Source organism: Electrophorus electricus, chromosome 20, assembly GCF_041902795.1.
Source record: "Electrophorus electricus isolate QZ-2024a chromosome 20, ASM4190279v1, whole genome shotgun sequence".
In the NCBI taxonomy this organism is placed as follows: Eukaryota; Metazoa; Chordata; class Actinopteri; order Gymnotiformes; family Gymnotidae; genus Electrophorus; species Electrophorus electricus.
The window spans coordinates 1,175,952-1,189,916 of record NC_137516.1 but is presented as its reverse complement, the minus strand read 5'-3'; the positions used below and the strand labels follow the sequence as shown (position 1 = coordinate 1,189,916).

The 13,965-nt window shown below is 46.2% G+C and overlaps 2 protein-coding genes and 1 long non-coding RNA gene across 3 annotated transcripts; all 3 read left to right on the top strand.

Moving 5' to 3' along the window:
• Positions 1–2,831: 2,831 nt before the first annotated feature.
• Positions 2,832–4,818, top strand: LOC145652700 (alpha-2-macroglobulin-like). The gene is made up of 7 exons (XM_081703823.1): positions 2,832–2,905; positions 3,286–3,469; positions 3,783–3,939; positions 4,072–4,124; positions 4,258–4,278; positions 4,408–4,576; positions 4,730–4,818. The coding sequence occupies exons 1-7, from the start codon at positions 2,832–2,834 to the stop codon at positions 4,816–4,818; spliced, it is 747 nt and encodes a 248-aa protein (XP_081559949.1).
• Positions 4,819–4,904: 86 nt separating this feature from the next.
• Positions 4,905–5,731, top strand: LOC145652609 (uncharacterized). Its single transcript, XR_014118884.1, has 3 exons — positions 4,905–5,025; positions 5,414–5,528; positions 5,667–5,731. It is a non-coding gene; the product is annotated as an uncharacterized LOC145652609 (long non-coding RNA).
• A 1,900-nt stretch (positions 5,732–7,631) lies between these two features.
• LOC145652608 (alpha-2-macroglobulin-like protein 1) lies at positions 7,632–12,957 on the top strand. Its single transcript, XM_081703522.1, has 20 exons — positions 7,632–7,743; positions 7,819–7,894; positions 7,969–8,098; positions 8,181–8,406; positions 8,614–8,740; positions 9,019–9,140; positions 9,478–9,529; positions 9,609–9,689; positions 9,781–9,957; positions 10,090–10,171; positions 10,305–10,461; positions 10,540–10,614; positions 10,690–10,852; positions 11,022–11,215; positions 11,606–11,821; positions 11,909–12,027; positions 12,122–12,230; positions 12,302–12,364; positions 12,491–12,596; positions 12,760–12,957. Exons 1-20 carry the CDS (start codon positions 7,651–7,653, stop codon positions 12,804–12,806), a joined length of 2,415 nt encoding a protein of 804 aa, XP_081559648.1. The 5' UTR covers positions 7,632–7,650; the 3' UTR covers positions 12,807–12,957.
• The last annotated feature ends 1,008 nt before the right edge of the window (positions 12,958–13,965 follow it).

Genomic DNA, 13,965 nt, shown 5'->3' with positions numbered 1-13,965 from the left:
GCTGTGGAGGGACGAAATGAGGCAACATTAGGACAACTTACCAAAAGCAGAAATGTTTTTAGAGCAAAGCACAGAGATGTATGGTTATTTATACATTTAACAGGTACCACTTTAGGCCTTTTAAAAAAGCAACACCACCAGTGCCAGGACAAACTACAGGTTTATTAATACAATTTAAGAACCATAAGATTAAATATAATGAGCAGAAAGTCTGGTTGTGAGTTTCAAGCACAAAGGGCTTCACAGACATTTAACGTGGACACCATCACATATGTGCATAAACCACTTCAGCAGTACAATTCGTGATAAACTACAATTTCCACACCTAGTTAAACCCTGCCATAAAATTCTACATCACAATTTCATAGAAACAGGAAACTCTCATGGCGGGAACAAAACGTGACTCCACAAAATACAAACATATTATCACACATCACAACTAAAATTAAGGAGATCAACAAATATTAAAACATCATGTCACCTTACATCATATTCTATATTTACCAAAATTGTGCAATACACCCACCCACACCCACACTGCCTGGCCAAATAGGTAAGAGTCTCCCATTGGATAATTACTACATGGGTGAGTATGTTTCAGCTGGCAGCAAGCTATTTAACCCTAACTGATGCAGTGAGTAGCTTCTCATTTGTTAAACAACCATGTCAAAAGACACATCCTGTGGTCGTGGAAAAGATGCTAATCTGTTTCAGAAGGGTCAAATTCATGGCATGCATCAAGCAGAGAAAACCTCTAAGGAGATTGCTGAAACTAAGCAAATCGGGTTAAGAGCTGTCCAACGCATTGTTAAAAAGTGGAAGGACAGTGGGGAAACATCATCTTCGAGGAAGGAATGCGGTCGAAATAAAATCTCGAATGATCGTGATCGGCGATCACTTAAATGTGTGGTGAAATCAAATCGTAGCAAAACAACATGTTTAATAGTGAAAGTAAGAGCATTTCCACATGCACAATGCAAAGGGAACTCAAGGCATTGGGACTAAACAGCTGCGTAGCCTTAAGAAAACCACTTGTCCGTGATTCTGACCGGCAAAAACGGCTTCAGTTTGCTAGGGAACATAAAGATTGGACCCTGGAGCAATGGAAGAAAGTCATGTGGTCTGATGAGTCCAGATTTACCCTGTTCCAGAGTGATGGGAGCATCACGGTGAGAAGAGAGGCGGCTGAAGTGATGCACCCATCACTCCTAGTGCCTACCGTACAAGCCTGTGGGGGCAGTGCTATGATCTGGGGTTGCTGCAGTTGGTCAGGTCTAGGTTCAGCAACGTTATGGGCCCAAAGAATGAGGTCAGCTGACTACCCGAATATACTGAATGACCAGGTTATTCCATCAATGCATTTTTTTTCTTCCCTGATGGCACGGGCATATTCCAAGATGACTTGGCGCAATGCTCCAAATCTCCCATCATCAATACAAGATCTTGGGGAAAAATTAATGCAACTTTGGACAGAAATAAATATTGTGACTTTGCAGCAGCTTGTGGAAATGATGCCACAGCGAATGCGTGCCGTAATCAAAGCTAAAGATGGTCCAATGAAATATTAGTGTGTGTGTGTGTGTGTGTGTATTTATAATATATATATAAATAATTCGATATAGCTTATATGCGAATAACACAAAATGTCCTAAAGCGCTAAAATTTGGCCATTTTAAAATTAAAATATGAACCGCTGGGACTCATGGACAGTAATTAGACATCAATCTTGGATTAAAAAGCCCAAACTAATTGTTCGAAATGCAATATGTTGAAAAAGGAATAAGAGTTCCTTTCTATAATCAGCCAACAATTTACTCTGAGTTTTTAAGTATGAATACATAACCATTAAAACATGACTCCGAACAAGTTCGACAAATGAATCGTAACAGCGCAGGAGCGACATGACAAAGCAACCGACTTTGTATTAGTCCATATTCTCTAAACACTTACTGAGAGAGCCTTACCTAGTTATTCTTATTAACACAAGTGAAGAACTGAAAAGGATAACAAAAGAACAACACACACAAACTGACAAAACAATCTGCAAAATAATCACTTTCTCTAGTTTTGTATGTGTTTGAGTAAAAAGAACAATTCTAACGGCCAACAGATACATTTAGCTGACACTTTTATCCAAAGCAACTTACAATTATGACTGAGTACAGCTTGAGCAATGGCGAGTTAAGGGCCTTGCTCAGGGGCCCAACAGAGGCAATTTGGCAGTGAACCAGCAATGTTCCATTTACAAGTAACCTCGACCACTGAGCTACTGCTATCAAACATTATCACATAGAACATTTATAACAAAAGAACAAAAAAAGATAATGTTTTCAGACCTTGACTAAAACAAATTCATTCATTTTTAAAAAACACAATACTACTGTTTTGACTCAGAAATAGTTCAGAAATCAACATGTGGTGAAACGACTCGTTTCATCGAAGCCTTCGTGCATATTAGTATGCGCTCCACCCGTCTCGCACATTGCTCGTTAAACCGATTTGGTTTAGGAGATCGCCTCATCAGTACCTCATTAAATAGATTTGGTTTAGTAGATAGCCTAATCAGTACCTCGTTGAGTAGATTTGGGTTTTTTGTCATTGAATGACAACATTGAGGAGAAATTCAGTCGTGGATAGGCTGTGAGAGTGACGCTAAATGCTCCAACCCAATTAACTCAAACTTTGACCGAACTGATAGGTTATTTGATAAGTGGCGCAGTAGCTAGGGCAGGGCTCAAAGACTTTTCCCCCGTGAAGGGGAGGGGCTTATTATTTATAGCATGAGCTCCCAGGCGGTCTGATTGTCTGGTGGTGGTGGAGTTGCGGTCAGGATGCAGCTCTCTGTGGTGTTTGCCACTGTGCTTCTGCTCCTCCACAGGGCTGTTGCCTTTTTCTCTAATGACACGTATGAGTGTTTATTCTTTCTCTCATATCTGTGTTTGTTACATTTGTGGTAGTATTTGTTGGTTTAAAGTAAGCTGTAGGTCTCTAAATTTGTCTGTATTATTTATAGGATTGCCTATTTGTTTACTTTGGGCCAACATGATGGATTAAAATGCATGCCACAAAAACAAAACAAAAACCCCCCCCAATTCTCAGTTTTGCTGTATTTTTCACTTGTGCCAGGTTTCATGAGTAATTGGATGATGACAATAATACAGATATTATGCAAGTTGCTATACAAAAATTGGAGGCCTATTTAATGGTTTCCATGGACGGGCAGTGTGGATTTAGGTCTTTCTAATCAACCGTATGTCAACTGGTTTTATCTCTGTTCCCCTTCAGGATTTACCTGTTGACTGCCAATTCCCAGCCTGTAGGGGGCAGTACTGAGACACTGTGTGTCCATGTCCACACCGCCCAAAAAAGCTTATTGTTACATGTGACTCTGGAACACGGGCAAACCAGCAAGACTCTTCTGAGCCAGACTGTTGTAAGCCAAGACCACTACCAGTGTGTTTCCTTTAAGGTCCGTACCCTCACTGTCTACAACATATTAAAGCCACAAAGAAACTGGTTTTTATCAAGCAGAGCCCCATGTGAAAATGGAGCCTTTACTAGAAAGGTCTTTTGACTTGGCTTGTGTCCCAATTTTATCCCAGTTTACATCTCTCATTCCTTTTGTAGTTTTGGTCTGTTTTTTGAACATGTTCTCTGTGTAAGTTGCTTGTACAAGCACACATGTGGGTGATTGAGGAATATCAGAGACCCTCTGTATCTGCACATCAGATTAGAAGAGGTTTTCTGGGTTCACTTTGCTAGTTTCTTTCTTCATTAAACAGGTTCCTGCTGTAAGCATAGATACAGAAGCATCCATTGTCTTTGAGGTAAAAGGGAAAACTACATTCCTAAATGGGACAACAAAGATCCTCATAAAACCTCCTGCTCAGCTGACCATCATTGCAACAGACAAACCCTTGTACAAACCAGGACAGACAGGTATTGTTGGTGGTTTTGGACTGGGGTTTCCTAAAGGAGGTGCAGGGGGAACTCGACAGCCATGGATCTAAACCGGTCTCTTTCTGAGTGTTTGGAGGGTCAGCAGTATTGATGCTGTCTTTCTCTCTACAGTGAAAATCCGGATAGTGTCTCTGGATTCCAACTTCCTCACCTACAATGGGATGGTAAGGGAGTGAAATGTGCAGTTTTTCAAGTTGTTCCATAAAATAAAAGGACTGTTGCAGCAGTGTATGCCACTGATGTGAAGTGTGTGTCTATCTCTCTCTTTCTCTCTCTCTCTCTCTCTCTCTCTCTCAGTTCTCAACAGTGGAGCTGCAGGTATGAAGTGTGCAATATGCATCATCACTCTGTATGTATTTACTGATTCTGGAACTGTGTCCTGGTTGCTATGGAAATTCTTTGCTCATAGTATATTTGAGGATCATTGCATGCTGCTGCTGTCTGTAGGACCCCAACTCCAACCGTATTGGTCAGTGGCTGAACATGTCCACATCCAGCGGCTTCCTGGATCTGTCGTATCCCGTAAGCCCCGAGGCTGCAGAGGGATTCTATGTCATCACTGCCTGGAATGAGGGGAATGAACCAATCACGCAAGACTTTGAAATCAAGAAATATGGTCAGGCGCAGCACGGTTTTCAGTTGGGATTTAATGATCAGTGTTTGGGACAGTATGTTTAACTTGTCTTGAGGGGCTCATCTTAAGAATTCTTTAATGAAGTAAGGCAAAGGTTTGATGTGGGTTTAATATTTTGAAACCCCTCCCCCATAGTGCTGCCAAAGTTTGAAGTAACCATAGAGCTTCCTCCAGTCATAACCGTTCTGGACACTAAGGTCACGCTCAAAGTGTGTGCAAAGTAAGAGCCATTTAAACCTTGAGACTGAACCACCTGGCGCAACATTATGTATTCCTTACTCCACAACCTCCACCCTGGCTGTAGGTATACTTATGGGAAACCAGTGATGGGGTCTGCGACTGCCGTGGTCTGCCGCAGAAGTTACGGATACTGGTGGTTTGCGCCAGGCCCTGCACAGCTCCCAGACATCTGTAGAACTTTTACCATGAAGGTTGGTCCACTTGGTCACCTGTTCCTGCAGATGGTATTGAGAAGCTTCTAAGAAACGTCTAGTCATTTAACCTTCATTGTTTTTAAAGAGACTTTTGCCACCAAAAAGTAGCAAATCGTACAAAAGAAAGGAAAGCTCCCTTCATAAGTATTGAGACTTCCTCAGATTGCTTTGTAGTCCTCAAGTGAAGCAGTTTATGCCCCATGGAGGTGGCCATGTGTTAAAATGGGTTTAGTACAGAAGCTGAGACTTCTAGGTATAATGTGAAGAATCATTGGCGAAATTTCATATGAGGGAAAAGGTACCTGAACGATCTGTTTGGGTATTTTCTTGGGCAGTAATTGTTCTACAGTGTTTCTGAACTCTGTCTGGTCCATATTTACTCTAGACTGACAGGACAGGCTGCGGGTCCTACATCGTTGACCTGAGTGACTTTGCACTGAATGATACACGATATGAAGACATTATTAATGTTGATGCTGAACTGGAGGAATATGGGACAGGTGAGGTTTTCCCACTCTCTGACCCCTTAATGGCTTTAAAAATAAGTGACTGAATATTTGAAAAGGTTTTCTTTACTTGCAAAATGGTCCAAGTGAATGCAGACATTTGTTTGAAAGAGGTGTGTGTTTCAACCACAGGAGTGGTCCTGTCGGGGTCTGGAAGCTCTACTGTTACAAGTGACATCGTCACTCTCACCTTTGTGGACGCTCCGGACACGTTCAGGCTTGGGTTGACCTACAAAGGAAAGGTAATTACTGGTCCTTTTTTTTAATGGTTTGCAATACCTGGCGTGAACTGTGTGCTGTTTAGGGGTCAACATGTAGCACAAGTTTCAGACAGTTGGTTTGGTGGGGGGTGTTTTTTAAATCCGTCTTAGATTAAAGCCACTGGTCCAGACTCCGCTCCTATGAAGAATGAATCGGTGTATCTGGTTGTGAATTATGCTGGGAACAAAAACGCAAGCTGGAAGTTGGTTACCGATGGCAACGGTGTCGCCCCCTTCTCCTTAGACACGCGTTCATGGGGTTCACAATCCGTCTCTCTTGAGGTCTGTGAAGTCCGCCTTTTGTTGGAAAGGGTTCTTGTAAGTGTTACAAGCATAATCAATGTCTTGCCTTGTCTGACCCTTCTAAATGTGTCCCTTTTCTTTCTCCTCATAATAGGCCCAATATCTTGAGGAAAAGAAACCACTTGGAAATATGGCCAACATGAGAACACCAAACTACCTCTTTGCTTACCTGTTGGTTCAGCCCTTCTACTCCCAAAGCAGAAGTTTCCTGGCACTGCAGCGCCCGCTGGAGGTGTTCAGGTGTAATGGACATGCTACAGCACTGGTTCAGTACATCATACAGGGCAATGCACTGGAACCAACCCAACTCTCCCTAGATTTCTTCTACATGGTACGATCTACTGTCAGGTCACCATTTGCAAACTTGCAGCATATTGGTCTCCAGAAATCTGATTTTAACTTGGACTCCCGCCCCCCAATTTCTTGTCCTGTTGGACATGCTGTTTTGGAAGGCGTTTGTGAACACAATCTCCGTTGGGTGTGCAGGTGATGTCCCGGGGCAGGATGGTGCAGACAGGAAGCATCTCTGTGGCTGTACAACCAGAGAGAGGTCCATGCACACTTGCACTGTAGCCACAACACGGCCTCATCCTGTTGAAATGGATGTAGAGCTCAATTGTAACTGTTGGATGTGCACACCTGATTCTTCCGTTTTGATTTGAAAGATGACGAAACAAAAGGGCTCAAGTTGGGCCTGGGAAACTCTGGAGGGCTCTGAAGCTCCAGGACTGATGCCCTTTCTGCTCTAGGTGCTGTGTTCTAACTGTCCTGTGTGTGTGTAACAGAGAACCGAGGAGGAGTGGTGGTGCCCCTCCAGGATGTGCGTGCTCTGTCTCCGCTCGTCCAGGTAGTGGTGTACGCCATGCTCCCGAGAGGGGAGGTGGTAGCCGACAGCATGGACTTCCCCGTTGAACTGTGTCTGGCTAACGAGGTCAGAATGTCACAATGTTCTAGTGGTCTTGTGAAGTAAAATGTTGCCGTGGCTGGTCTCCACTTCATAAGAAGCTGTATCCATTTACAGTGTAGCTTGAGGTTCTCACTAGTCTCTCATGGTCTCCCAGGTGTCTCTGAATTTCTCTTCTCCTGTGGAGCTGCCCGGGAGTTCTGTGGAGTTGATGCTGAAGGCTCGCCCAGGCTCGCTGTGCTCCGTGAGGGCCATCGATCGGAGCCTGTCGCTGCTCAGCCCGGACAAGGAGCTCAGCGTTGAATCTGTACGTTCATACCGAAGCCCTAAAGCTCCAGGGTGCTCAGGTCTGTTCCAGCTGAGCCACCCACCTGCAGAGCTCTGATCCAACACTTGTGCAGATGTTCTCCAGAACCCGCATTAACCTGATCAGGGTTGAACTCCAATTCAGCAGCAGCCCACCAATACTTGGATCAAATGCTTTCTCTTGCTCGGCTCATATTTTGCACAGTTGTGCAGCTGTTAAACGCTCATCGAGTCCTATGGCTGACTCTCGCATCTCATGTCATCCTAGGTCTTTAAGCTGCTCCCTGTCTACAAGTTGTCTGGATACCCAGATGGCACTGAAGACTTCTACCCTTGCTCTGAGATGCCACCTCGCCTGCCAAAGCCTCTATTAAATGCAAGACTCGCCTTCCCTGGTCCATACAATGGGAACGTTGATGTGTACCATGTCTTCAAAGTAAGAAATAGTTTTGGCACCCAGGGTTTGTAGTTGATATATGCTGTTGTTTGAAACACTGTTCCCTTTTCTCAGGATGCTGGAATCAAGACCATTACCAATGTTGACCTAAGAAAGCCCTTTGACTGCAGGACTTTGTGGAAATTTGGCTGTAAGTGGCATGAAGTCCTTTTGAGTGAAGAAATGCATATTGTATCCGATATTGAAGAAATATTCTCTCAACAGTTGAAAACGTAGCCTTTGCCAAAGAACTTCCTGTAGGCTCTGGTGAGACTCCCTCAGACCAAAACCCACCAGCCGCCACGGTCCGCAGATACTTCCCAGAGACTTGGATCTGGGACCTTGTTTATGTGGGGTGGGTACACTGGGCTGTGGCTCAAACCTGTTGCCACCAAATGCAGTGGCCTCGTCTGACCAGTTTTCCTTCTCCTCACCAGGACGTCTGGGTTTACTAGGGTCAACGAGACCGTCCCAGACACCATCACCACGTGGGAGGGAGGCGCATTTTGTACATCTCCGGTCGGGTTTGGCGTGGCCCCAAAAGTCGACCTCACGGCCTTCCAGCCTTTCTTCGTGAGCCTGACCCTGCCCTACTCCATCGTCCGTGGAGAGGTGTTCACGCTCAAGGCCACAGTCTTCAACTACCTCCCCTCCTGCATCATGGTAAGTGGTCCCAGTGTCTCCATCCCCCTATGGGACAGAGGAGCTGATTATCCCCACGGTAATTCCTACTTGACTGTTCACTGAGCAGTGAGTCCCCACTTATGGCTCGTGTGTGGAGGTTTTGTGCTGGAAGTACCTGTGAGCCACATGGAATGCAGGGGCAGTTGTACAGTGCTGGGCTCTGACGCACTGCATGTGTGTTTAAAGGTACAAGTGATGCTGGCATCCTCAAATCAGTTCTCAGTCCAACCCTGCAAGAGCTGCATTTACACACACTGCCTCTGTGCTGACGACGGCTGGACCTTCACGTGGGTCGTCACGCCCTCCGTGTTGGGTAAGTCTGACGTCAGCTGAAATTGGAAGACTGGACATGTATTTTTATCCACATATTTAAGAAGCGGATTGGAATGTGGAATTGCTGAGGTTGGCGGCAACAGCTGTCTAGCAGTAATGCTCTTCATTTGTGTTCCACTATTGCAGCCTTCTCAGAAGGCACATTCCAACTTGCAAAAATGTGTTGAGTAGCGTTACTGCTCTTTCTGGATGTACAATTATGCATTTCATTAAGTAGCTTGACGTTTCCAATGCCCAATTTGGGGGGGTGTATTGTAGGTGAGGTGGTCTTCACAGTGACTGCAGAAGCAGTACAGACATCTGCACTGTGTGGGAATCGGGTGACCGGTGTGCCGGAGAAAGGACGTATGGACACGGTGGTTCAGACCCTGCTGGTGGAGGTGAGTTCCATTGGGGTCTCCTCCACCCTGAAGAGCCCCAGTAACCACAACTCCCCTTACTGGAGTCTGCCAGTAGCTGTACGCTTCTGAGCATTTGAACACTGCTGGAACGATATGAATACCAAACTTGGTTGGGTGGCTATTCTCCTCAGTCGGATGGGTGTGTGTGTGTGTATATATCTTGCACACCAAACCCCCCTTTTTTTTTGTGTGGTTCCAGGTAGTCTGTACTGTGATGGGTGGGGTTGTTCACTGTTAACTTGACAGAAGGATACTGAGCAGACTAAAGGGTTTTGTTCTGGTGGTTCTGACTGCATACTACTTCTTCCTCTGACAGGCAGAGGGCACCAAACAATCCAACGCTTACAATGAGCTCCTCTGTCCTGCAGGTCTGTAGTCCAACAATGTTCTCACTTGGGTTGGTGAGTGAGATGATGTCTCTCTGATGGCCCTTTTCCCATCCTCTAGGTGTTGTGGAGAGAAATGTTACACTGAAGTTGCCTAAAGTGATTGTGCAGGGTTCCCCCACTGCCTTTGTCTCTGTGCTGGGTGAGGACACTTGCAGCTACACACCCATTCATTTGGAATTGAACAAGGTCTTGCGTATGGACACGCACAATTCTGGTGACTCTCTCTGCAGGAGATCTGATGGGCCATGCGCTGCAGAACCTGGACAACCTGCTGGCCATGCCGTACGGCTGCGGTGAACAGAACATGCTGCTCTTTGCCCCCGACATCTTCATCCTGGGGTACTTGGAGAGCAGCGGCCAGCTGACGCCCGCCATCAGGAGCAAAGCCACCTCCTTCCTGCTGAGTGGTGAGGGCACACACCAGTGGCTCCCAGACTGTGTGCAGGATACCTGGGGGGGTGGTTTGATTTTCTGCAGTTTATTCTGGACCTTTTGGCAGCATGAGCCGAGCAGCCTGTTTCTCCCCATGACTGATGCAGGCTACCAGAGAGAGCTGACCTACAAGCATGAGGATGGATCGTACAGTGCCTTTGGGACCTCCGACAACTCGGGCAACACCTGGTCAGTCTCGCACAAACCAGATGGTTCCTGTACAGCTCTCAAATGACACCAGACCCCTGGCCGTGTTATGGATGGCTCTTATTGAAATGAATGAATATAAAAATCAGAAGCTCCCTGGTGTCTGTGTACTCAGGCTCACTGCGTTCGTGATGAAGTCTTTCGAAAGCGCAAAGCAATACATCTTTATCGATCAGACGGTCATCGATCAGGCCAAGACTTGGCTGGGCAACAAGCAGCAGCTAAACGGCTGTTTTGCCTCAGTGGGCAACCTCATCCATGTGGACATGCAGGTCAGGACTCTGCAGTGCAGCAGATGTGTGGTGCAGCACTCCTGTGAGCCGGCTGGCTGACTTTGCGCTCTTACCCAGGGTGGAGTGAACGATGAGGTGACCCTCTCGGCGTACGTCACAGCTGCTCTACTGGAGTTGGGCACCCAGAGGACAGTGAGTGCTCCCCTTCCTCAAACGGTTCCCTCTAGTAGTCTGTGTGAACATGCCTTACTGTGTTTGCCATGGTAGGACCCCATGGTTTCCAAGGGTTTGGACTGCCTGAGGAACATCTCTGCACAGGTGAACTCCACCTATGCCATCGCCCTCCTCTCCTACACCTTCACACTAGCTGGAGACCAGGTGATGAGAGGAACCCTGCTCTCCCGCCTGAACCAGCGAGCCGTAGTGACAGGTCAGACTTGCCCAATTTGACCTTCACTGGATGTTGGTATCTGGCTGAGAACTGGCGTGTTTTGGAGGCTGCATGTGTCCATAAATACAGAGCAATTATGGTGATGGTTGGCTGGTATTTACCGGAGAATCTTGGCCGAGTGGGCTCGGTGCTTTTCTGTCTCCTTCAGTGGATGGGCGGCACTGGGGCAGTGGACGTGTTGGGACGGTGACGGACTCTCTGGACGTGGAGACGACCTCCTACGTGCTCTTGGCTGTGCTCTCTGGACCCCTGCTGCCCCAGTTTGAGCTGGGCTACAGTGCCAGCATCGTCCGCTGGCTGGGCCAGCAGCAGAACGCCTTTGGCGGTTTCGCGTCTACGCAGGTAGTGCCCCCCCTTCGCACCGCCAGCTCAAATATTGTCACTTTGTAGCCCGGCGTGAGTATGATCTTTGGCTCTGCTAATAGTTGGCTCGCTTGATTCAGTTTCTCGAGATGTTTACACCTCAACAGCCACCTTTTAATTCTTGCGGATGCTCTTATCCAGAGCGCCATAGCCACCGCTGCCCTGAGCACGTGTGTAAGGTACTTGACTTGTAATTGGCTAAATGTGCTTTCATTTCCTCATGGGATGCATCCTAGCCAGTACAGTAGGTTGGAGCAAGATACCAATGAACGCGAATACTCTAGTCCTTCTTGTTTGTTGGATGACATCAGTGTAAAACCATACCCTAGAAGAAATGCCTCCTGTTTTGAATCCCTTTTCTCTGCCCAGGACACTGTAGTGGCTCTTCAGGCTCTGGCAAAATACAGCACTGCCACCTACAGTACAACAGGCACCATTGCGGTGACTGTGACGTCACCCCTCGGCTCGAAGACCCAGTTCACGGTGAACCAGAGCAACAGACTGCTGTACCAGCAGATCCAGCTGCAGGAAGTGACTGGGGTGTACAACGTCAGGGCATCAGGCCAAGGCTGTGTGTTTGTGCAGGTCAGTCTGGTGCCCCTTGGTGTAGAGATGCTTGAAGAGCTTCTTGGGTGTAAAAATGACTCTGGGGTACTTGTATTTCTCCTCCAGTTCACCCAGCACTACAACATCCCGCCTCCCAATGACTTCTCCTCCTTCAGTATCGCGGTCAACACAAGCTCAAACTGCAGTGCCCCAAACCTGTCTGTGGGGGTCACTGTGACTGTCAGGTGAGCTCTACTAGAGCACAAGAGGAAAGGATGGCTTTGGATGTATAAAGTCTGTCCATGTAACCCTGTGACTTTGCTTTAATTCACCTTTCAGGTATAACGGTAACAGGACTGAGACGGACATGGTGGTCATCGAGGTCAAGCTGCTGTCTGGCTTCAGTCTGGTTGAGGGGTCACTGATGCCAGTAGCTGGCTCTACAGAGGTAACTTTGACCTCACTGAAAATACCCATCATGCATTAGCTGGTCTGCTCACAAAGAACCTGTGTCTACAGGTGAAAGGCACTGTAAAACGCGTGGATCCAACGGAGAGAAACGTAGTCATCTACCTGAACGGGGTAAGAACAGGCTTTCGCCAGATCAACTTGCTTGTAAGATGAACAGTGTGTGTCGGAGGCCACTGTTACCATGGTGTTTGTCCCATCATTTTGTATGGTGACTGCATCGGTCTCCCTTTTCCCCAGCTGAAGAAGGGAGAGACCAAGACCTACACTCTGGTTATCCAGCAGGACATAGCAGTGCAGAACCTGAAGCCAGCTGTGGTGAAGATCTACGACTACTACCAGCCCAGTAAGAACCAGTCCTGTTATCTTCCGAAACCGTCATGGAAGATGAGGGAGAGGGTTGGATAGAAATGACCAATATGCAATTAAGGACAAGGATCATATGAACTGAATTCGAATGTCCGCCTGTGTAGTATGAATAAGAACCGGTTTTCCTTTCTCTCCTGTAGGTGATGTGGCCGTTACACAATACACGTCTCCATGTAACGAACGGTAGACCACGTGCCCTGCTGCCTGCACTAATGTTGGCCATGTTGTACTGCATTGTACCAGGAGAATCTGTCCCTTTACCTGAAGTGTAAATCGGCTCTAATGCTACTGGGTGACTGTTGTGTAATTACTCGGTTGTATTGAAATAAATTCTCTTGTGCAGTGTACAAATGCCTTGGTGGGGGGTTTTTGTGGTCTTCACCAGTGTTCCCTCATCTGCCTGAGCGCTCTTGTTACTGGATCACTGCTCAGCATAACTTGCCATTCAGAGCAAGACTAGTCATAAATTGAACATTGGTGGGGAGGGTCACAGGGAATTCACTCTCTCATGAGGAGAGAATTGAGGGACAAAGTATACTAATGCTCAGAAATCTATGGATTTGTAAGAAGACGAGTCCAGATATTGTGACCAGGTACACTTGGGTGTGCATCAAGGACCTCCACTTCTGTCCTGTTCCATCTACTAATCTCCTTCTCAGTGGTTTAGTTGACACTAAAGCCATTTATCATACAGGTACAGCTACACAGGATATATGAATATACAATAAATTAAACCTGCTGCTACTCTACATGTTCACATGCATCACTACAATGACTGACTGACGCATTAGACTTCATGTGGGATTTCTAATGTAACTAAATATCAAAACAATGTTCACCATCATATCCAACTAACATTGTTGGATTCTGCATGGACCACCACAAACTCGGAACTGTACAGTACATCATCCCCCCCCCCCCCCCCCACCAGATCTCTATCAGGTCCTGTAAAATACACAGTGCACTTCTCACTTTAAAGAGAGATAAACACGGAGAAGCGTCCACGCTGTGTCTGTTTAAAGGGAGTAAACATGTTCATTTGACATTGATAAGGTCAGTGTAATACATTTTCATGGAAAGGCAAAATACAATTTTATCTGAAAAGGATGTCAGGACATTTTGAGAATCAACCTCCATGTTAGAATTTTAATCATAATTGAGTCTGAAAGATGCTTTTGTATTCCTCACAACTCCAGCCTACATCTAAACTTCAAGACTACATGTATAAAAGGAATAGCAATGGCTCCAAACAAAAATAAAGTGTGAAATGGATATTTGCTGGATTTGAATGTTTGACAAACAAACAGCCAAACTCAATTCCATCCATGTGAGAAGGAAACAAACAA

Excerpts from the sequence above, each read along its gene's own strand:
- LOC145652608 (XM_081703522.1), top strand. The coding sequence starts at position 7,651 with ATGCCACCTCGCCTGCCAAAGCCTCTATTAAATGCAAGACTCGCCTTC. Across the intron at positions 10,462-10,539 it reads TCATCCATGTGGACATGCAG|GGTGGAGTGAACGATGAGGT; the intron begins GTCAGGACTCTG and ends GCTCTTACCCAG. Across the intron at positions 12,597-12,759 it reads CTACGACTACTACCAGCCCA|GTGATGTGGCCGTTACACAA; the intron begins GTAAGAACCAGT and ends TCTCTCCTGTAG.
- LOC145652700 (XM_081703823.1), top strand. The coding sequence starts at position 2,832 with ATGCAGCTCTCTGTGGTGTTTGCCACTGTGCTTCTGCTCCTCCACAGG. Across the intron at positions 3,940-4,071 it reads GTACAAACCAGGACAGACAG|TGAAAATCCGGATAGTGTCT; the intron begins GTATTGTTGGTG and ends TTCTCTCTACAG. Across the intron at positions 4,125-4,257 it reads TCCTCACCTACAATGGGATG|TTCTCAACAGTGGAGCTGCA; the intron begins GTAAGGGAGTGA and ends TCTCTCTCTCAG.